The sequence below is a fragment of the Ctenopharyngodon idella genome, chromosome 3 (assembly GCF_019924925.1).
Source record: "Ctenopharyngodon idella isolate HZGC_01 chromosome 3, HZGC01, whole genome shotgun sequence".
Lineage (NCBI taxonomy): Eukaryota > Metazoa > Chordata > Actinopteri > Cypriniformes > Xenocyprididae > Ctenopharyngodon > Ctenopharyngodon idella.
Genome location: NC_067222.1, coordinates 12736729 through 12760258, shown reverse-complemented (window position 1 = coordinate 12760258; position 23530 = coordinate 12736729). Strand labels below are relative to the sequence as shown.

At 36.5% G+C, this 23530-nt stretch overlaps 2 protein-coding genes across 57 annotated transcripts in view; one reads left to right on the top strand and one right to left on the bottom strand.

The window, feature by feature from the left end:
• LOC127509908 (60 kDa lysophospholipase-like) overlaps window positions 1-17674 on the bottom strand; it is a 390873-nt gene extending 373199 nt beyond the window's left edge. For 3 of the 13 annotated variants that reach the window (XM_051889246.1, XM_051889251.1, XM_051889257.1), the window contains exons 1-2: window positions 17538-17674; window positions 16844-16978 (exon numbers count right to left, since the gene is read on the bottom strand). The gene's annotated coding sequence lies outside the window, so the exon portion shown is untranslated. Of the gene's footprint in view, window positions 1-8233; window positions 13978-14603; window positions 16979-17537 lie in introns of those variants that run through there. The other 10 variants (XM_051889250.1, XM_051889244.1, XR_007929395.1 and 7 more) reach the window with 9 other exon arrangements.
• The window catches only part of LOC127509830 (uncharacterized), a 502366-nt gene that overhangs the window by 443251 nt on the left and 35585 nt on the right, over window positions 1-23530 (top strand). For 2 of the 44 annotated variants that reach the window (XM_051888901.1, XM_051888879.1), the window contains 2 exons: window positions 7124-7150; window positions 7540-8811. The exons of 37 other annotated variants lie outside the window; for them this stretch is intronic. In XM_051888901.1, the coding sequence (XP_051744861.1) occupies window positions 7124-7150; window positions 7540-7640 (128 nt within the window). In that variant the 3' untranslated portion in view covers window positions 7641-8811. Of the gene's footprint in view, window positions 1-7111; window positions 7151-7539; window positions 8812-23530 lie in introns of those variants that run through there. 5 more of the 44 variants (XM_051888898.1, XM_051888875.1, XM_051888899.1 and 2 more) reach the window with 3 other exon arrangements.

Here is a 23530-nt window from a genome sequence, read left to right as displayed (position 1 = left end):
TCATCCATATCAACAAGGTCGACCCCGCCCTTTCTCTTAGCTCAAGACTCTCTATTTCGTTAGTAAAAGTTTGTCTCAGCAGTTTTGTGAATAGATTTTAAGAGAAAACTCTTAGCTAAGAACTTTTACTGTTATTTAGGAGAACTCTTAGAGGTGACATAAAATGTTTTGTGAATACGACCCCTGATCTCCAGATCTGCAGAGAGATTTTCACTCTTGTTTTTAATTAGTACATTTCCATGACACAAACTGTCAGTAGCTCAGTTATAACTTCCTTAGTCTCAGCCTGTCTGTCCTAGTGTACACTACACAATCTGTTTTCTGAATGCATGTTATTGATCTTATTGTAATTTATAGGTTATTTATTTCTTGACCTTGTAAATTATAACCCGTCTTCCAGTGAAGCTGCTGACTTCTCTCTGGTGATGAATGCTTCTCTGATGATTTAACTCACTCACATCCTGTTCCTGCAAGCTTTTATACGCTTCACTTACTCGTCTAGTGTGAAACAGGCTAATGTTTGCTTGTTATCAGTCTTGTGATCAACAATGAAAGTTTTTCTGGCATTTGGAAATTTGGAGCAGAGGAACATGTCAGATGCTCTTTGAGCAAATTATTGTTTGTTTGAGGTGAATTCTACGGTGGCCCGGTAGTACACAACACAACAAAATTTAAAAAGCAAACATAAGTTTGCTTTTTAAATTTCAGTGAATCAAGCCACGCAACAGCATAAAGCCACAACACAATGAAAATGCTCCCAGCCACTAGGGGGCTTTCAGAGCTCGGTAAAGTTAGTTGTCCTTGCCACTGTTCTACAGAGTCGGCAGTTTTACAAAGATATCAATACCACGATTAGTTTTAACTGTATGTAACCACTGTATATCCACATGAAACATTCATTCAAAACCATCTACCTCAATTATAGCTGCATATTTATACCTGTGAATGAATTGATGCGCTACCATGGCTCATGGGAATGACTGCCAATTCCACCAAGTGGTTAAAAACATATAATTTGTATTCATTAAAATTACTTTTAACATTTAGAAACAGACATGTTCAAATTCCAAAGCTTATATAGGTTCCTATTGGTAAGACTGACTTAATACAGGTGACATTTTGTCAACACACACAGGGAGGTACAGTTTCACCTTTAGTTAGTCTTACCAATAGACCTTTATCACAGCAGAATTGATTACTGGAAGAATTGTTGCCAACTTAGCAATTTTGTTGCTAGATTTATCAACTTTTCAGACTACCTTAGCAAAGCACCTAAAAGCACCTAGCAACAAATTTAGCTATTTTTAAAGTCAGCCTGGAGAGAGCTGAAGAAAGATGACAGTACACACTTCATATGTGAATTAAGATGATAGTTGCAGTTGTTCAATAATAATTGTTCATTTATGATACAGCATGTTATTAGCTTGTACCTATAATTGTTGTTCAGTACGCTGTAAAACGCTGTAAAAAAAGAAAAGGTTCTGGTAATTTTCTGCCAGGACAAGATCTGTTAAGTTGTAACCCTAAAACACAAAATGCAATGTGTAAATTATAATACAGGTAAAACACCTGTGAAAAATCAACATGGATAATTCCTTCATATTAACACAGTACATCGTGCCCTATTTTTAACTACCAATACACTGCTTCAAACTATAATTGTTCAAAATGTGTAGTTTTACTAGTTAATAAGAAAATAAGAAAATGTAATTGTTCAAAAATGTGTAACTGTTCAATAATTCAATGTTGTATTTAAAAATAAAAATATCTGATCAAAAAGATGTTGTTTATATTACTTTTACAAATAAAATAGGTTTATTATTATAAATATATATTTATATTATAATATTTACATTACGAATAAATCTAAATTAACAGTTGATTTCAAATCATATTTTTATGTGTATTCTAAGCAATAATGCAGTTTTGCGTCATGGTTACGTGATGACGTCATCTCACAACATCATTTAGCAACTTTAGCAACAAATCCACCCGTCTTTAGCGACTTCCCTGAACATTAGTTGGCAACACTGGTTCGATTTCATTGTGTTGTGAACTTATGTTTGCTTTTTTAATTTCGTTGTGTTGTGAACTACTGGGCCACCGTAGAATTCAGACTTTTTTTCACACATTTTTTCCTTCTATTTGCTTCTTTTAGGGTGCGTTTACACTTGTAGTTCGTTCCTTTGGTTCATTTGGTCCGGACCAAAAAGAAAAAAAACATTTAGTCCTGCTCCGATTAGCGTTCAGATTGGCAATTTTATCACCGAACCTAAAGGCATAGGGATACATTCACAACGTGATTGGTCGGATTTTATGACGTATTGCCTATTTTGAGACGGAACTTACCGAACATCCAAAACAATGCTGTGTGCTGAGGTAAATGCGCCTGTTGTGTGTGCGTAGCCTGCATATGATGGTATTTTGGCCAGCTGGGAACTTGTGAAGAGCTTGTAAAATGTGTGAAGTAGTCAAAACAGCAGCGGGAATCCCTCCGTCACACACAAATGATCTGCTGCGTGGAAACGTGCATCTGATGCCTGTCATGGGCAAACTCGCGACTATGACAAGAAAAATCGACATGCGTGAGGATTCTGTCCTTTTTAGGGTCTCATCTTCCTGTTTTTGGTTTGTTTACATGTCTTTGGTCCGTGTTGCGTTCATATATCATTCGAACCGCACCAGAGTTCGTTTGGAAGTGGACCGAGACCCATCTTTTCAGCAGTCTCGGACCGCTTGTTTGGTGCGCACCAGGGTTCGTATGGCAGCGTTCACACATGCTCAAATGAACCGCACTAACAGAGCAATCGCACCAGGGTTCGTTTTATTCGAACCAAACATGACAAGTGTGAACGCAACCTTAGTGTAAAAGAAAATCTTTAAAAAAAATCAAGATCAACAAAATTTGTATGTCTGATGTTTGCAGTGTTAATTTTGGCAGCGATTTTTTTTAATTTAGTCTTAGTCTTTATCTTTAGATGAAAATGCTCCTTAGTCTTAGTCACATTTTAGTCATTTTTGTCTTTCATATTTTAGTCTAGTTTTAGTTGATGAAAAGTCATCATTTTTGTCAAGTCTTAGTCATTACTTTTAGTCAAGCTACAGTTACCAACAATAATTTTGATAGCTATTTTCTCTTTAGACCAATTCATTCAAGCTTATGAAAAATTTGACTCAAGGTTGTATTGACATTGCACTCTTAGCAGTAGCACTTGTGCAAATCTACAGATCCCTTTTCAGTGGTTCTCAAACTTTCTAGAGTGTCGTACCCCCTGAGGGATGTAGCAAATTAGCTCAAAATAAATAGGAATAATTAATCATAACTAGTTATAATTAATTATAAATATTTGGATCAGTTAACAAAATTAACTTAATGTAATAAAATTAATATTACAATCAATTAACCTGTTGTCCAATGAACACAGTGTTAATTGTTTATAAATTCTAAGAAATGTTCATTTCCAGGTTATGGGAAATAACAATCTTATTGTACAGTACTACTCAGAGCCTGTAGTCAGAATCTGCATGATTAGGGACTCCAGTATATGAGCGTGAAACATGGACAACTTTACGTGTGACATGAACAAGACTTTATTAACTAGACTACACACTTAACTACTTTAACATTCACACACACACATGCATACAGTTTACCAAGAGAAAGAGAGAGCTAAAGCAGAATACAGGAAGCAAGAAGTTACAGCATTGTTTGAAATTCAGCAGATCAATAGCCTTGAGCAAACCATCAGTTTAGTTCTAACACACCCTTCTTTAAAAGGGGTAAGGATATTCAATGTATCAGATAATGAGACTAAGTTTCATACTTGCCTGTCTCTCCAAGTTGAATTAAAACTGTCTAGTTCTGCCTGTGTGTTAGCTACGTTTGGGATGCTAGTTGCAGTTTTAGGGGGATAGGTTCACAGAACTTCGATAGTGAGTTTATGGGTAATTCATTAAATATAATGAATAATTGTGTGTCTGATTGGTCCAGACGCTACAGGGATTTAAGATCCTTCTGTGTACCCTCTCTTTTCCACTTAGACCGCAGTTACACATTTCCATTAAGGGACAATATTTGCCCTCTTAAATCGATTTTTTCCAGTGCATTTTTTACCTTTATAAATATCTTTATAAAATAAATAATGCTTAAAACAATTCAATAAATACAATGATGATAAAAACAAAGTGATACTTTTAAATATTACATTAAAACCACCAGTAGTCACTGTTTTTATGAGTGAATCAAGTCATTCATTCTTTCAGTATCAAAGCAAGCGGCTGTATTTATGAATGGATCATTGAATCATTTCGATTCGTTCAAAGCCACAGATTCGTTCACGAAACACAGCTTGTTTGCTGCAGTTCTGCTGTGGCTTTCGTTGCAAAATAGAGCAAAAATACTGACAATACTGTTTAAAATGTACATCACTTAATATTACCCTTTTGTTTGTTGAACTGTTGTAGAAAATCAATGTCACATTTGAAATTGTGTGGATATTCGGGAAACATTGCATTCTTGCTTGTATAATATGATCAAAATTAAAAACAATAACTCACCAAAGAGTATCTTTTTGTATCCAAGAGAGATTTAATCTTAAATCTATATGCAGTCTGTCTATATTTGTTCTCCATGCTAGTAAATGTTAAATCCACACTTTCACAAAGTAAGTTATACTGTCGAGAACAGCAGCGCGATACTGCCGTGGTTGCTGTCAGTTTTGACTGCGAAAGATGAGGTCATTTGACTGAATGTCGTGTTTTTACAGAATTAAACCTGCTAGAAAAACATGTTCAGTTTTTATGTTATTTTAACTCAGCATTTTGTTCGCGTACGTCAGTTTGAGAGCCACTTAAAGGGATTCTTAAAGGGATTCTTAAAGGGATTCTTAAAGGGATTGTTCAGCCAAAAATTCCCTCGTGTCATCCCGAACCCACAAGACTTTTATTCATCACAAGATTTCTGTCCATCCATTAAAAGTCTGGGGAAACAAAGCTTCAAATCTCCAAAAAAAAAAAAAAAAACAAACAAAAAAAACCACTCCCTGTTCACATGAGAGTGGGCGGCAGAGCAGCTGCTCTGGTTTATATCATGATAATGTCCCCTTTTGTATACATTGGGTATGAATTTCTATGGACCACTAAAGTTTTTTTTATTTTATTCCATATAATGGTGTCCAATGTTGTTTGGACCAAACATTTTCAAAATATTTTCTTTTGTTCTTTGCTCCATATCACTTTGCCAAATGTTTTGTGTTATTTCAGTAGGTCCTTACAGCCTTCATCCCCAATAGAAACAAAATCCACAACGACACCGACCAAGCTAATAAATATAGTAAACAAGAGAATGAAAACGACAAATTATTGTCATGGTTTTGCCACAATACATTTTATTGTGTCCTGAAAGCGTATACTCACTCTCTCTCTCTCAAACACACACACACACACACACACATACAGTACAGACACACACTCACACAGAAACGTGTTGTCAGCGCTGCTCTGACAAATCAGTAAAATAGTTTAGCAACTTAAAAGCTTCATGACATTTCTCACCAGTGAGGTAATAACTGTGTGGTTCTTGAGGTAGATAAACTTACAGTTTCACTATTAGTAGAGACACTGCTGCCATGAGAGACACACAGACTCAGGTAGGCTAATTCTGTCTCTCACTGTGTTAATAACTGTATTATATTCTGCTATCAAGGCTCAAGCCTCCGTTACTAGCTCTGAAATGACATTTTGGAATTAGCAACAGAGACTTGGGATGAGATGCATAAGAAATTAGAGTGTTTTAAGGACAAAAACCTGACAAATGTCTTGAAATAACATCAGAACAGTGTCTTGAGGTGTGGTAACCGTAGTATAAGTGGAATAATTGACTCTGAGCTGTTAAATTATTATTCATGTTATTCATTATTCATCTGTTTCAAATAGCTTCCACTTGTGAATAATCTTCCTTCTTCCTGCTTTTATAGAGGTGATCACATGTTAATCAATGATTCACAATGATTCACATCAGTTAATCAAAGGCATTTGATAGCAGCACCTGACCATTACTTTCCCTGATTCCTATGTTACAGTAAGAGTGTGCTTAGTTTTTCCCCCATGGCTTTTTCATTTTTTCCTAGTTTTTGTAAAGGCACACTATGTAGTTTTCGCCTCTATAGGTCTCTTATTCAAAACAAAGGTGTAGCTTGATGACTCCTTGATTTCACTGAATCATGGGAGGTGTTGTCTTCATGTCTACAGCTGGTGGATAAGAATCGGGACAGGACATCATGTTCATGGATGAGCTAATGTATTAAAGATTTATTAACATTACTGTAGTATGAAGCAGGGTGTGGCTGAAAGCCGTTGAGGCGGAACGAGGACACTGGAGCGATTGCTAATGAGAGACGAGTGTGACACACGTCTCGAGAGCAGTGGAGCTTTTATTATGCCGCAGTTGTCACTTCTGCTTCTGTGCACTTCTGTGTTACCACACACATACACATGACCGTAACGCAGCAGTGTTTATCTTATTAGATACATTTGTGTGTTAAAAGTTGTTAATGCTACTCTGTGTTCGCTCGGCGGCTGCTATGAGACACTTGTTACACACTGCAGTAAGAGATCAATATTAGTCATGGTAAAACATGGTACTTGCAGTAAATCAAGAAAACAAGATTTAAAAAATACCTACCAAGGACCAGATGATTTTTTTTATTATGTCCTGATATGGAAAACTATGGAATTGTGTGCGTGTGCGTGCGTGCGTTTAATTAATTAATTAATTAATTAAGTCAGTCAGTCAGGTTGATTGGAACACTTTTTCCAAGTCATCTCAATGGCAAAAAGTGTCTCAATCCACCTGAATTCACCCTATATATAATGCTGAATCTATAATGATGAATTAATGATTAAAGTTTCAAAATGATTTAAGTTGCTGCATCACCTCAATGAATTTATATCAGTGCTCTGTAGATAAAGGAAAAACGTGTTTTGTTTTCTTCTTGACAGAGATGGTATCTGAATGAAACACATTCATTTTTTTTTTTTTTTTTTTTATGTGCAAAAACACACTTGGTCTAATGGGAACACTTTCCTTGTATTTCTTTGTTTCTATGTGCAGCCATCCCAAAAGAAGAGAAGAGGAAACCATTGATGAAGGGTGAGATTCTGTTGTTTGAATATCTTTAAAGTGTGATCATGATTTGATGTGTGAGATGTGGCTTCATTCACTTTAGTTTCTGTTCAGTTTAGTTTTTTCATTCAGTTTTCAGATTTCAAACACAATTTAAATGAACTTTACATTTTAGTTTGCTTATTTTAGTAGATTAATGAGTTCACAAGTACAATAAATATGATGTTCATTTGTGAGAAAAGTGCTTAAACCAGATTGAACTTGTCAAATTAGTGAGATGTACTTCTGACAGTCTGTGTTAAATGATTTTGTACATGTAAATGTTTGACTTTAGTTTTGATGTCTCATATAATATGACTAAATCCAGATCAGTACATCTCTCTTTAATTTGCCATTGTCTGTGTATTTTCTGACAGATTCCACAGAAAAACGAAAGAATGAATCGGTGACTGTAGAGATGCCGCTGCTGAAAGCAGAGGATCTGGATGGAGTGAATGAGCAGGAGAGTTTACTTTAATGAGATAAGACACGCCCACCAGTGTCAATCACTCTGACATCAACACTTCATCTCCAGCTACAACAACAAAAACACATTTCTGCTTTCATAAGCCTCTAGAATCCGTCCAGTGAAAGAGAGAAATGAAGCCGTGTCTGTTGAGCTGATGAACCTGCATGTAAAAAGCTTCTGTGGTTTTATATGAACCCAGAAACACAGTAATCAAACACTTTCTAATGTTACACTTCATACCTGTACCACTGTTAACATAATACTAGTGTGACTCTCACAGCTTTGATTTTCTGTGGTTATCGACAGGAATATGATTTTTATAAGATGTTTTACCACAGCATTTGAATTTGCCGTTTTATGTAATTAACACCAGTGCCAGATTAACGTTCATGTTCAGAACTAATCACATGTCTTTGAGATCACATGACCTTCTCTTCATGTGTAGAAGTTCATTAGTGTGAATGAGACAAACAGCTTTGACCATTCAGTGTTATTCAGCTTCAGTGTAATTGACAGTATTATTGTAAAAATAACAATAATTATAACCAACTACTTAAGTTGACAATCTTTTTTATTTATATATATATATATATATATATATATATATATATATATATATATTTCTTTTTAAGTTGTAAATGTATGGCTTTTTTTTGTTATATGACATAATTATGCTTGAATAAGAGTATATCAAAGATATGATGTGAAGTGAATCTTCATCTTATCTGAATGATTGTAAATGTGAGTTGAATTTAAAGTGCCTTTATATTCATGCTGAAGTACTTACAGTAGCCTTATTGTACTTCTCACAAAAAAAAAAAAAGATGGAAAAAGACATTTTGCATAATACCATTGTGGTGTTTCTTGTGTTATAATTTTTTTCAGAAGCATGTTATTAATGAATATTTGAATTTAAAGTGCCTTTATATTCATGCTGAAGCACTTATAGTAGCCTTATTGTACTTCTCCAAAAAAAAAAAAAAAAAAATTTTGTTCAGATTTAATACTCAGTGTCATGATACCACATTGTGGTGTTTCTTGTGTTTTGTTATTTTTTTCATAAGCATGTGATTGATGAATATTATTGCTATACTGCTGATCTTAATGTCTGATCTCTTCTGTCCTCTAGTGGACAGACACTGATACAGCTTTTGCTTCCTAATAAATCTTTTAACATGAATTATTGTCTAGTTGTGTTGATTTATAATGACAAATGCCCAGCAATACAACGAGACTATAAAATCAGCTGTTGTTCAACTTTCAAGAGCACTAAATAATAACCAAATACGGCTGATTTATAGTTGAAGAAAAGTACAATCTAGAATGTTTTTTTCTTTTTATTGTTAAATCAAGTACTGCATTTTCACCCAGTGCCAAGAAAAGGCTCTCCACATGCGCTTCATCTTTTTTCTGTTGTCTTTTTATTAGTTTTGATATTTTTATATAGAAAAAAAAGAGCGAAGAAAGAACAAAAACAACAATAGATACAGTAGCAGATGGAAGAACAATTATGGTCATAATATTAAAAGTAAATAAGTAATAACAGTAGAAATTACATTTAAAAGAAAAAAAATACAGTTTCAGCTATGCTCAAAAATATGATCATGCAGTTATTAAAGCATTTCCACCAATGGTGGGCGAACCTCTTCCCAAAAATGTTTGTTTTCTACATTCCCAGAAGATGTGCATAATTGATCCACCTATCTGTGATACATGTGGATACATTTTACTCTGACAAAGTGAGGTGAGGAATTCATAAGTCCGTCCTGTAATTTTGTTAAAGGATATTGAGGTAAAAACAATCTTATATAGAGCACCACTGGTCTTCATCAAAGTTACACTCAAGCTCTGAAAGTTAGAAAATAAGAAAGAAAGAAAGTTAGAAATGATAATGTTTGGATTTGGTGGTAGCTCAGTTTTTTCACCACTTCTCACCATTTTTGTTAGAAATATAAACTGAATTTAGAAATGCTTTTGAAATGAAAAACTGTGTTTTTTTATTTAATAATGTATTATTATTAATACATACTGTGATCTCAGACTGTGGTGATGTGGTTTCTCCACTGCATGGATCTTCATGTGTATCTTCAGGTGACTTTTAATAGTGAAACTCTTTCCGCACTTCTCTCTGCTGTGGATCCTCATGTGTTTTCAGATTTTTTGACACACTGAATCTCGTCACAGTATGAACACCAACAAACTTTAACAGAACCGCCAGAGACTCAGACACACTAAAACAAGGTGACTCTGTGAGAATACAAGCATTTGAGCCTCAAAAGATCTGGAGAAAGTGCACAGGGGAGAAGCCCATTGACTCGAGATCCTACAGTGTCCAGCTGGATTCTGGAGGTGTTATAAAGAGAAACAGGGAACATCTCCGAAGGGAGCATGGAATGACCCCTAGAGACTCTAACCAAACAAAACAAAAGGTAGTGAAACAGAAACGCAGAAACCGCTGACGCTCAGTCACAACTCACCAGCAATATGGAGAATGAGATGTAAAGCGCTGTACAGTCCCATCTGTTTTCACAAAAGCAGGACGTTTAGTAAAGAAACCTCAACAATTAAAAGATGAAAAGGGTGTAAAACTGTCACATGGAAAAAAGAAAAGAAAAAGAAAGATATGTAGAACTATTGTGATGGAAATGTGAAATAACTATATAGATGTTATAAGGAAATGGTAGATTGTTTTTTTTTTCTGTAACAGAAATTAAGAGTTTTGTTGGGAACATTAGTTCTGTATTAAAAATAAATATTAAACAAAGAGACAAAGGATGTGACAATAGGAACAATTGTTGTATATTTTGTTGTAGTAAGGAGCTGAAGGGGAACACAGCCGAGGGTAACCACATGTGAGATGTGTGTAGAGGTTCATTACAGAAGAGTCAAGTAGATTCAGATGATTGTCTTTATTGAATAAAAAAGACACACTGAATGTTTTCTGTAAATTGTGATAAAAAAAATATATATATATTATTTGCTTAGTGTAGCAAATTAGCTCAACAGAAATATGAATAATTAATTATAACTCATATAAATATTTGGATCCCCTAGAGCAGGGGTGGGCAAACTCAGTCCTGGAGGGCCGCTGTCCTGCAGAGTTTTGCTCCAGCCCTAATCAAACACACCTGAACCAGCTAATCAAGATCTTCAGGATTACACGCAGGTGAGTTTTATCAGGGCTGCAGCTGAACTCTGCAGGGACAGCGGCCCTCCAGGACCGAGTTTGCCCACCCCTGCCCGAGAGCATGTAGTCAAAATCTGCATGATTAGGGACTCCAGTATATGAGCATGAAAACTAAACACTGAAACTACTCTAACACTCACACACATGCATACAGTTTACCAAGGGAAAGAGAGCTGAAGCAGAATACAGGAAAGCAAGAAGTTATAACATTGTTTAAAATTCAGCAGATCAACAGCCTTGAGCAAACCATCAGTTTCTTAGTTTAACACGCCCTTCTTTAAAAGGGGTAGGGACGATTAAAGGCACAATATGTAAGTTCAAGTTCAGTTTATTTATACAGCACTTATAAAACAGTCACACAACTGACCAAAGTGCTGTACAGAGCTTCAGAAAGAAGAAAAAGATATAGAATCAACAACACAGCTAAAACACAGTTTAAAAAAATAAATAAATAAATAAAACAAGGTATAGACACTTAACAGCATAAAAACACGACAAGAACCACAGAAGAAGATTAATTATAATCCATGGAAAACAAGTACGTTTTTAGGAGAGACTTAAAAGTAGTCAGGGAAAGAGCTAACCTGATTTCTAAAGGCAGATTATTCCACAAGTATATACAAAGATGGAGTATATGGTTGCAGCAATTCGGATAAATAGATTGGGGCGAGATTACGTAGAGATTTATAAACAAATAAAAGGATTTTAAAATCAATTCTGAATTTAATAGGCAGCCATTGAAGGGTCCTCAAAATTGGAATATGATCGCTTTTACGATGTAAGATTTTTTGTAATAAAACATCCCAAAACCACTCGCACAGTGTGAAATATTTCATCAAGTTGTGTACTTACATTATCCCAAAAGTTCCCAAGGATTTGTTAATTAGGGCTGGGCAAAAAAATCAATTTTTTGATTAATCGTTTTTTAAAAATGCGGTCGATACGATATCGATTTTCAAAAGCCACGTATCGATTTTTTTTTCATATTTACGCAAACATTGGACATAGTATCTGATTGACTTTAATCTTATTACTAGACTTCTCCATTAGATGTCATCCTCTTATTTATCACAGCGGGGCCGGTGTCATTCATTCAGTGGCGGATGCAGCTGCGCCTTTCAGCGTGAAAGACATTCCGGACAGCTGAAGGAACTGTCAGTTTCCCGATCGAGCCAGCGCTGCATGGCCATTAAAGTTTATCATTTGCACGCGTTTTCAAGCTTTGCCAATATAAGCATTCAAGTGAAAGAGAACTCGCGCGCGCTGTGATAAGTTTTGTGTGCGCGTCACACACACCCGAAGAGCTCAGAGCTGCGCGCCTCCGACAGCGTGCAAATAAGAAAATTAATTCTCTTTTACCTGTCATTGCGTCTAAACGGACAAATTTACACAAATTTATCTCAAAATCTCCGCCTTTACGAGTATCTCGGTAAACACAGTCGGTTACGGTTACGGTAAGCAGTAGAGATGTTTTTGTGGTTTAAAATGTATGTGTTAAGGATGAAAATGAAAACATCCCCCTTAGCAAATGGTGTCATCCTCTTCTCTTCTTCTTCTTCTCCTCTGTACCCGCACCGCTCAGCACGACCGTCAACTAGCGCGAAACACACGCAGAGTGAGAGCCCGTTATATAGTGTTGTGAATCAACTAAGTTGCTCCAAAGCTGTGTCTCACACTTCTTTCCTTTTACCTAGAGTTGTTCCGATTCCGAAACCATATCGGTGAGTACTGGAGTCAGTATCCTGAATCACCATGGTACACCTATAATAAGTGTTTATTTTCGGACTATTTTAGTCCAGCGGGTCGCCGCCGCTGTGGAGTAGCACAGGACCTGGGTGACTCGTCCATAGTCATACACGGAGAGAAGTAGCGCCGGTTACAATGTTCTTCCGCGAGACTCATGCAGTTCTGTTTATTAACTGCTAGAGCGTGAAACAAAAACAGCAGCGCGACAAATAAACTGCGTACCCGTGTAGTGCGTACGTGTGTCTCTGTTGTTAAAGTTTATCGTTAATTTGATACTCATTTTAACAATCGGGAGTCATGTAAACACTCCTGGCGTTTGGACCAGAGTGAAAACAAACGACATATCACTGTATACCAGCAGTATGTGTGAAAACACTCACTGTGGCTGTTTAAATGAATTGTTATTCATTCCTAGATTTATATCTGTTATTTTTCAGTTGTGGCGGACTATCAAACTAGACAATAAAAGAAAGTTTAATGTTTTTCTTTTGCTATATTTATTCATTCCTCACACAGAGAGGATTTAACCTGAACCAGGCTTAACTCCTCAACTCCTAGCATTACTCTCTCTCTGTGTGTGTGTGTGTGTGTGTGTGTGTGTGTGTGTGTGTGTGTGTGTGGCCTGCCAGTGAGCAATGGACACACCACAGTTCTTTAAAAGAAAAAAGACAGATTCAGGTGAGAGACTAGGGACAGTCCATAATGACCTCTGTCTTTTATTTTTTTTTTTTTTTGTTCTTCTGAAAAGTTTTAAGCAAGCTAAAGTAACCGATAAGTAATTTGATACAACAACAGCTGGTTTGCATTATCTAAGCAATGGTCCCTTGCTTTTATTTTTTTTATTTATTTCAAACCCACAATGGAGAATACAGCTTCTCTTGTGAAAGGAATTTGTCATTTAAAAAAAGTTTCTAAGCCTAATAATAATAATAATAATAATAAAGACATTTTAAATGACACGCCTCTGTGTGCCTTTTGATCATATCCTTAGAATCTGTAAATGGTCTCCATAACATATGCAAATCCGAAAATTGCTCATGCATCAATATGCGAGCTCATGTTTAGGCTACCATCAGTCCCACTGGATGCTTTTGCTATGAATGCCAATTGTGTGTCATGTCTTTTCGAAGTCTGTCAATATGCACCAAGAGTAACCAAGAACATAAGAATCAAGAACATAAAATAATATATTCAAATAATTAAAAATGAAAATAATTACAATTAGTAAAAGTGTAATACATAACAGTTGAAATTAAAGTGATAAAAAGACAAACCTGAGCGTTGATTTCTGTATCTTCTGTCCACCTCTAGATGTCCAAATACCAAATAAAGCTCTTTGCTGGTATTTATATATCCAGGACACTTTGAAATCACGTGACACAGGATTTCTTTGAAATCACATCATAGCAGTTCCTTGAAATCACATGGCAAAACAGAAAGTTGAAGTGTTTGTACTTAACTATTTGTGGTATATATGATGGAAATAAGTGCAAACAGTTTTGTACATAACCTTTAGAGGCTATTCACATATCGCGTCTAAAAACGCGTGGAAAGCGCGGCCGCACCGCTTTCTCCTTCTTTCCAAAGCGCTTGCGCTCCCGTGGCGTCTGTCGTTGCTATGCAACCATGAACTGCGCTCTCCACGAGGAGCAGGAGCTTTCAGCAAAGGATAAATTGATTTCTATCCCTTGAATTAGCTTTACAACTAGATATAATTATGGAGATGAGATATAAAAAACACCCTATACAGCTATAATCAGCTGTTTGGCTGAGATTTCGATGTTTTGTTACGGAAAGGCTGAAGCTGATCGGTTGGTTCTTGTCACATGACCTGCGGTGTGCTTGCGGCATTCTGAAAAGTTGAGAATTTTTCATCTCGATGCGCCTGGAAAACGCACAGCGTGCGCGTCGCGACCGCGTCGCTTCCATTATGAGCGCGCCTGCCGTGCGTGCGGCTACATTTGAAATAACTGACTTGCGTGCGGGAAAGACGCGATATGTGAACGGCCCCTTATGCTGTTTATTTTACAGATTCTCACCTTTCAGTCATATCTCCCTTACTTTTAAGTGTACTGAAGACATTGAGCAATCATTCACAGTAGTAATTCAGCTTCTCCAAAAGGTCCCTTTTTAAGGAAATGAGATAAGTGTGGGTTGTACATGTCAAATCTGTCAAAATCTGTTCTTCTGAAAATAGATTGGTTAGTGTGAACCATCGTCTATCCGGACAATATTCACAGGACCTAAAGACACATTATAGAGATGCAGAAAGCTGGAAAAAACTACAAAATCATGTCCGGGGTGTTCATCACATTAAGACAAATAGTCTACAAATAGAGAGAAACATAGATATGCTTATCTATGTACAGGTGCTGGTCATATAATTAGAATATCGTGAAAAAGTTCATTTTTTTATTGTAAATTATTTTAAAAAATGAAACTTTCATATATTCTAGATTCCCTACATGTAAAGTAAAACATTTCAAAAGTTTTTTTTTGTAAATTTGTTGATTAGAGCGTACAGCTAATGAAAGTCCAAAATCCAGTATCTCAAAATATTAGAATATTTACATTTGAGTTTCATTAAATGACCATCCCTACAGTATAAAATCCGGGTATCTTTTGTTTTTTGAAACCACACTAATGGGGAAGACTGCTGACTTGGCAATGGTCCAGGAGACAATCATTGACACCCTCCACAAAGAGAGTAAGTCACAGAAGGTCATTACTGAATGGGGTGGCTGTTTACAGAGTGAAATATCAAAGCATATTAAATGCAAAGTTGACTGGAAGGAAGAAATTGGGTAGGCAAAGGTGCACAAGCAACAGGGATGACCGCAAGCTTGAGAATACTGTCAAGTAAAGCCGATTCAAACACTTGGGAGAGCTTCACAATGAGTAGAATGAAGCCGGAGTCAGCGCATCAAGAGTCACCACAATCAGACATCTTCAGGAAAAGGACTACCAAGCCACTTCTGAACCAGAGACAATGTCAGAAGCATCTTACCTGGGCTAAGGAGAAAAAGAACTGGACAGTGAACAGTGGTCGAAAGTCCTCTTTTCAGATAAAAGTAAATTTTGCATTTCATGTTGAAATCATGGTCCCAGAGTCTGAAGGAAGACTGGAGAGGCACAGAATCCAAGCTGCTTGAAGTCTAGTGTGAAGTTTCTGAAGTCAATAATGATTTGGGGGGGGCCGTGACGTCTGCTGGTGTTGGTCCATTGTGTTTTATCAAGTGCAAAGTCAATGCAGCCATCTTCCAGGAGATTTTGAAGCACTTTATGCTTCCATCTGCTGACAAGCTTTATGGAGATGCTGATTTCCTTTTCCAGCAGGACTTTAGCACCTGCCCACAGTGCAAAAACCACTTCCAAGTGGTTTGCTGACCATGATATTACTGTGCTTTATTGGCCAGCCAATATGCCTGACCTGAATCTATGGGATATTTTCAAGAGAAAGATGAGAAACAGTCGATCCAACAATATACAGATGATCTGAAGACTCAATAGTGCCTCAGCAGTGCCACAGGCTGATCACTTCCATGCCACACTTCACTGATGCAGTAATTTGTGCTAGGAGCAAGTCATTTGCTGTAATATGTCCTGCCGATCAAGTATTGAGTGCACAAAAGAACATACTTTAAAGAACTTTAACTTTTCTGTTTTGCAAATCCATTTTTTGATTGATTTTAGGAAATATTCTAATATTTTGAAATACTGGATTTTGGACTTTCATGAGCTGTACGCTCTAATCATCAAAATTAAAAAAAAAAAACTTTTGAAATGTTTTACTTTACATGTAGGGAATCTAGAATATATGAAAGTTTCATTTTTAAAAATAATTTATAATAAAAAAATGAACTTTTTGATGATATTCTAATTATATGACCAGCACCTGTATATGCCAACTGAGAACTTTCATCTCTTTTTAGCCTCTAAAATACAATGCAGACATATTGCTAATGTAACCCATCTATAGGTAAATACACAACTCTAGGTTCGTAAGAGGTTCAGACATTGCAACACAAATGAATGGACGGATTCACTGTAACAGTTTCAATGTAACTTTAGTAGGAAAATGATATTGTACAAAGTAAAAATAGAAGGTAGCTGGCGTACAAATAAAATGAAAGAAAGCCCCCTTTTTAAACTAATATTGGTGTGTGTGTTTATCAGTGTACGTGTATTCGAACGACCAGTTCGGCAGTCTTTCGAAAATGGCCAAAACCAAACAATGTCCTCCAATGTATGTAAGATTCTTTGTTGGGAACAGTCCTACCACATAATGTTTCTCAGGATTTGAAGTTCAAGCTCGCAGAGACTCCAGAAGATCCAGTTGGTTGGCTCGCCATCTAAGGTTTCACACTCCTCACCGATCAACGGACAGAATCCCCTCGTTACTAAAAGACCCGACCTGAATTTACAAAACAGGTGACTGTAAAACATTTGTTTAAACATTAACATCAATTAGGCCTAATGATGATCATTTCTATGAAAATAACTTCCATATGTTACATATATGAACACTGTATGTGAAAACATCAATGAAATACTGATGCATTTCAATGAATTGGTCTGATAAAATAATCAAACAACATCATCCTAACTGCAAACATTGTACTATAGATTACACAGTACAAAAGAAATAGGAAATAACACTCAATGTGTATTATTTTCAATATACACTTGCAAAAACTAGAAAATTTGTCTTGCATCCTCATTTAGAGCATTTGGCCTATTTGGCCTGCATAAATGCATACTTAAATCCCAATATTACAAATAGTAAACATTATAGAACATCATATAGAACAAGATGATATAAAAAAGACAAACATTTCACTGAAATTAGAGTAGTCGTTATGATTTTGAATGATTATGATGCAATAGCCCATGTTGTGCAGTAACATAGCACATGGTTTAGCCTCGTAGGCTCAGATCAAAATCAATATGACAAAATAATTGACAGAACTCACCAAGATACGCAGGAAACCTGATTAATGAAACCGATGCTGTTCCACTGCGATCTCTCTACTATATAACTTTTTCCGATCAGTAAGATGTGTTCTCACTCTCTACACCTGATTTGATCGGTTTTGTACATGGATCAGCACTGAGCTGATTCAACCAATGAACAATGCAGCAAGGCGGGACAAAGGCAATACAACATTTTGATTGGCTTAGAGAGAGAGAGAGAGAGAGAGAGAGAGAGAGAGAGAGAGAGAGAGAGAGAGAGAGAGAGAGAGAGAGAAATCAAAGTGTTTTTTTTTTTCTTTTCTTACACACATAAATTGGGTTACACTAAGGTCTTTATTTTAACAGCTTATTAAACCAATTTCTAGACTCCAGATGTCTGTGTATAGTTGTACACTATTATTTATTTTTTTTAAAAAGGGATAAGTTGCGTGGATCACGGGATGCTGGCAAAGGCCACACACTGTCTTTGCAGAGGGCCCAAGATTCGGCGCTTCGCCCCTGAGATGCGCATGCAACAAAGAAGATGTGCATTTGTGGATCCGGTGACACGCGTGCATTCATTGCGCGTCACCTGAGTCAAACTAATTTGATTCATTTGGATTTTGAGACTTCCTTTTCGTGGTTTTCAAGCATTTCACAACCTACACACAAACAACTACCAAATGAATAAGCCTGGTGCAAATTATTAATGTGTGCACAACTACCCAACTTTTTGACAAATTCACAAATGTGCGTTGCTACATTTAAACTAATACTTTACAACTTCTGTGTGCAAAATCCAGAACTACATGAATGTGAAGCCTTTTGTACAAATAAAGGCATAGTTGTGAATACAAAACTTCGATTTTGTATTAACGTAGGTCAGAATTTGTGCTTGCAAAGAGTATCTGTATTTGTGGATCCGGTGACACGCGTGCATTCATTGACTTGTTTCTGAGTCGATCCTATGATTCATTTGGATTTTGAGACTTTCATTTCGCCGGTTTAGCCTTGCACAATCCACACACAGCTGTCTAAGAAAACCTGCTACCACTAGATGGCAGTATAGCCTGCTAAAACAGTCAACAGTACCGCAATCGAGCGTTCTTCCCCATGTAAGTCGCTAACATGTCTTAAAGGATTAGTTCACTTTCAAATGAAAATTACCCCAAGCTTTACTCACCCTCAAGCCATCCTATGACTTTCTTCTTTCTGATGAACACAATCGGAGATATATTTATAAATATCCTGACGCATCCAAGCTTTGTAATGGCAGTGAGCGAGACCAACGAGAATGAGCTGAAGAAAGTGCATCCATCCATCATGAACGTGTACTCCACACGGCTCTGGGGGTTAATAAAGGCCTTCTGAAGTGAAGCGATGCATTTGTGTAAAAAATATCCATATTAACAAGTTATAAAGTAAATATCTAGCTTCCGCCAGACCGCCTTCTGTATTCACCTTATGAAAAAAACAGAACTGACGTTGCGTCAGTTTAGCCAACCAGCTTTTTCCTGCTTGGTATGACATTGAAAAGCAGAATGTTATTGATGATCTGAAAAACATCAACAGTGCAGCAATTACATTTGATGGATGGAGCAGCATTACTCAGGACTACTACATTACAGTCTGTAACGAGTAGAAATAATGTGTGAAGAGCTTTAAGAGCGCGCGCTCCCTATTGAACTGTCTGCATTGTATGTGCGCCTAGAGCACCCCATGTATGCAGGTTATTTATGTTGTCTGTTGCTCGTTTCAAATTATTTTGTTTTAGTAACGCTGTGTATGGTAGAATGTTTGTGATGGACACTAGTTGCGTGAGTTTCATGGGGAATAAAGTGCAAGCTGTGAAATCTCAATCGCCTCCGTGAAGTCCGTCTGGTACCTGCAATCACTCCAGCTAAATATGGAAAGCCAAATGGGTCATTATTTGCCATTAACCAAACGCCTGGTGTCCAGAAAACGCTGTTTTTTTTGCAGCACTTTAGACGAAAAGTCTACACAGGGCTGGAAATGGGGGTAACACGGGGGGATGGAGTCCGGGGAGTGAATTTTAAGGGGGGACGGCATTCCAGTTCAAATTGGTTATTTTTTTTAGGAAAATGAAAGGGATTTTTAATTTATTCACTCAATAGCCTATAAAGTGATACGTGATTCAGAACAAAAACATATAGCACAATAAAAAATATATTTAAAAAAATGCAGTGCATTATTCTATGTTTGTATGCGCAATCGACTTACATGACTGGCCATATTATGAGAACCGATCATCATCAGAGCAAACCACTTCTGGTAAATTAACTGGGATAAACCGAGATTTTATACAAAAATCTGAAGAGAAACTGTTACTTTGATAGATGTGATAACTGAAAAATATATGCGAATAAAACCTAGTTTACGTAGACCAGGGATTCCCAAAGTGTGGTACGCGCATCCCCAGGAGTACACGAGCTGCCACCAGGGGCTGCGCGAGAGGAAAAATGTAATGGCGGTCTGTTTTTTTAAGTGGGATTTTTCCATACAATAAAAAAAAAACATGAACAGTAAACATTTCCTTTGTAATCGCTTTTATTTTAAATAAAAAACTATAATTTATTAGTTTTTGATAGAAACGTAGAAGACAGCTGCTGTCTTCTTCTACGCACTGCTCTTCTTTTATGCACTGCAGACTAGGCTATATGCGTGCCAACTCGTTTCATTCATTCCATATATATATTATAAATATGCTTAACTGGCTGAAACCAGGGAAACTGTCAAGTGGGACGTCTTATGATAAAGTTGTTAGTCACGAAGGAGGAGAGGGACCAAGAGAGAGTGAGGATTTGGAGGCAACAGAGACGGAGAGAATAGAGAAAGAAAATGAGCGGGAGTCAGAAGATGCGCCGGAGGAAACTTTCGTTTGTAACTTCGTTGCAATTTAACTCAATGTACTGTCGTTCTAATTTCCATAACCGTTGTGTTATAATGATGATGATGCTAGCTCCACGGTCATTTAATAGGCCTATTGCTGCAATGTTTCTTTTACGCGGCTGAAAATAACCGTGCTTTCTGTTACCGAGCCTGTGTCTGTCACTCGTCCTCTTAAAAGTGGAAGCTTGTGCGTAGCTTTGTTGCATTATATTGAAACTTTGTTGATGTTGTTATTGTCATGCTGTAACGGTCACTTAGAGCATTTACAATAATTTGTGGTAGATTGTGAACTGCGCATGTGCACTGAGTGTGTGCGTCTGTAAGAGAACGTGAACGGTGAGCAGGAGAAGAGATAACCGCTCTATCGACTTTGTACTCTTTTCCCTTTTATTTTCCTTTTTCTATTTGTGACCTAAGTTGAATGTTTATTTGGATCCTTTTCTCTCACTCATCCCCATGTATGCGGACGAGTGTGACAATGTACAAGTCATTTTATTAAACCCCGGGGAAAATACACGCCAGCCCTCGCCTCACGTGCATCATTTCCTCGAGCTCTACACATTTGTTTTTTCTGGGCAACAACATTTCAACTCTGCGTTACAATGCGTGTTCTGGTTATTTGCGCATGATTAAACATAAGTCTTTATATGGCGATAAAACAAAGCTTTGTAGCGTTTTTTTTTTTTTTTTTTTTTTTTTGAAGTGGGGATTGGGGGTGCGCCAATCCGGTTGGGACATAGAAGGGGGTGCGCAGGAAAAAAAGTTTGGGAACCGCTGACGTAGACTCTCTGAAATTACCCAGGTTTAATCAGATTTAACCCTCTGAGCCCGATGAACGCGCTGGCATGTTATGCTGGATTTTTTTCCTCATGACAGCGGAAACAACTTAAAATACTCCGTCATTTTTGGCCATACAAATAAGTGCACCGCTCAGCACTTCTACAGACACGTGAGCGCGCTCACCTCACGATGGTGCATGAGCACCAGGTGCGTTCTCTACGAGTCGTCCTAACCATAAATATCTATGCTTCTCCTAACCATAAATATCTATGCTTCTAATAACGCACTGGTTCTATCACTGACGGACACGCATAATCTTGAGGAACATTGACATTTCTCTGTTCTTGCTCAGCTTCATCTGCCAGTTTATGCCTCGCTCTTCTTAGCTCTGCTGCCGCCATGTTTCCAACACCTGGCCTCGCCTTGACGCAGTGATTGACAGGGCGGGGAGGAGACGTGATCGGCTCAGAATGCATTTTCAAATCCACATTGAATTTTGCTACATTCATTGCGGGACATTTAATGAAAATGCAGTCGCAAGTATTTAAAGCTACAGTCCGTAGTTTTGCCTCTTTGTCGCCATCTCTGTTTGATCACTCATTGAGTTCACATAAATTTTTCTATTAAGTGCAATATGACTTCACAGTAATTTTACAGTAAACTACTGGCAGCCAATATTTGACTGTTTATCAGTTAATCACTGCAAATTTACACTGCAAAGTTTTACATTATATTATTGGTGGTCTGTATTATTAATGATAATCAAAGAACAAAGTAAAAACTTTAAAAAAGATTCATCTACTTAAATTATACAGTTGTGACTATGCAGAGTTATTTTATACTTGATTATTCAATTTCTGTTGTATTTTTACTTGAATACTACTGTTAGACCTATTTGAAAAAATATACATCACTGTTTAATTTGTATCTTTATTCTACTGTATTTATTTATGCTGCTGCTTCTGTGTTTATTCATTCTTATTTTATTACTGACTATTGCAACAAATAATCTCATAAAAACACAAATACATTGAGTGAGCAAACATTTCAGTGAGACAATTGTAATTTCTTTTTAAAAATATGTATAAAAATGCCCCCATGAGAGTAACCTAAGGGGGGAATTACCCCCATTTCCGAAATGAAATTCTTGCTCGAAAAGTATCATTGCTCTATTTTTTTTTTTCTTTTCACTGTGGTATCGACTTTGGTATTGAATGCACTGCAGCATGAAGCTTTTTGTTGATTGTCACCATTGCTGAGATTCATACGCTAATTCTTGATGTCAGTGTGAGTCTGAATGATACTGTACTTCAAAAATTACTGTCAAGCATTTTTTATTATTTTTTTTTTATTCAAGTGATCAGATTGTCATGACACTGCTGGAGCACATGCTGTAGAAAGATCAGTAGAAAGTTTACAGGCACTAAACCCTGACAATCAGTGATGAGGTTTCAGATGTAATCGGTGAACAAAACCACTTTATGATGTTTATATCATTAATAAGTAACAAACATCTGATTTCTGGCTTTCTTTAACATAAGAATCACATTTTCTAAACACAGTGCTAAAACAACAACAACAACAACAACAGTGTTTCCTTTAGTTGTGCTCTTGATCTTTGAACTTTCCAATTAACTTTTTTTTTGCTGTTCACCAAAATAGTGACTTCAAAAACAGTATATATATTTTCAATAAATAAATAAGTGAAGCTGGTAAAGCTGTTTTTGGAGTTGTTTATCATCCTCTGCTCAGATCTTGAGAAATTCAATTGTTTGCAGTTGATGTTTCAGTGGATGACATCAGATCAATTATTATTTGCAGTAGAATTTGAATGTGAATAAAAAATAAGAGAATTATTTATTTGGTTTAACCTAGAAAATACGTCAGATTAGGTTAAATGAACACGAGCTGTGGTATTGAAAACTTAAGTTCACTAGAAAAGTAAGTTCACTTTACTTTTGTAAAGTTATTCCAACTAAGATAAAAATGTTCACACTGTAAAAAAACTTAACTTTTTGAGTTATCTTTTACATTGACTCAGTTAAGTTGAATTTTAAGTACAGGTGCTGGTCATATAATTAGAATATCATCAAAAAGTTGATTTATTTCACTAATTCCATTCAAAAAGTGAAACTTGTATATTATATTCATTCATTACACACAGACTGATATATTTCAAATGTTTATTTCTTTTAATTTTGATGATTATAACTGACAACTAAGGAAAATCCCAAATTCAGTATCTCAGAAAATTAGAATATTGTGAAAAGGTTCAACTTTGAAGACACCTGGTGCCACACTCTAATCAGCTAATTAACTCAAA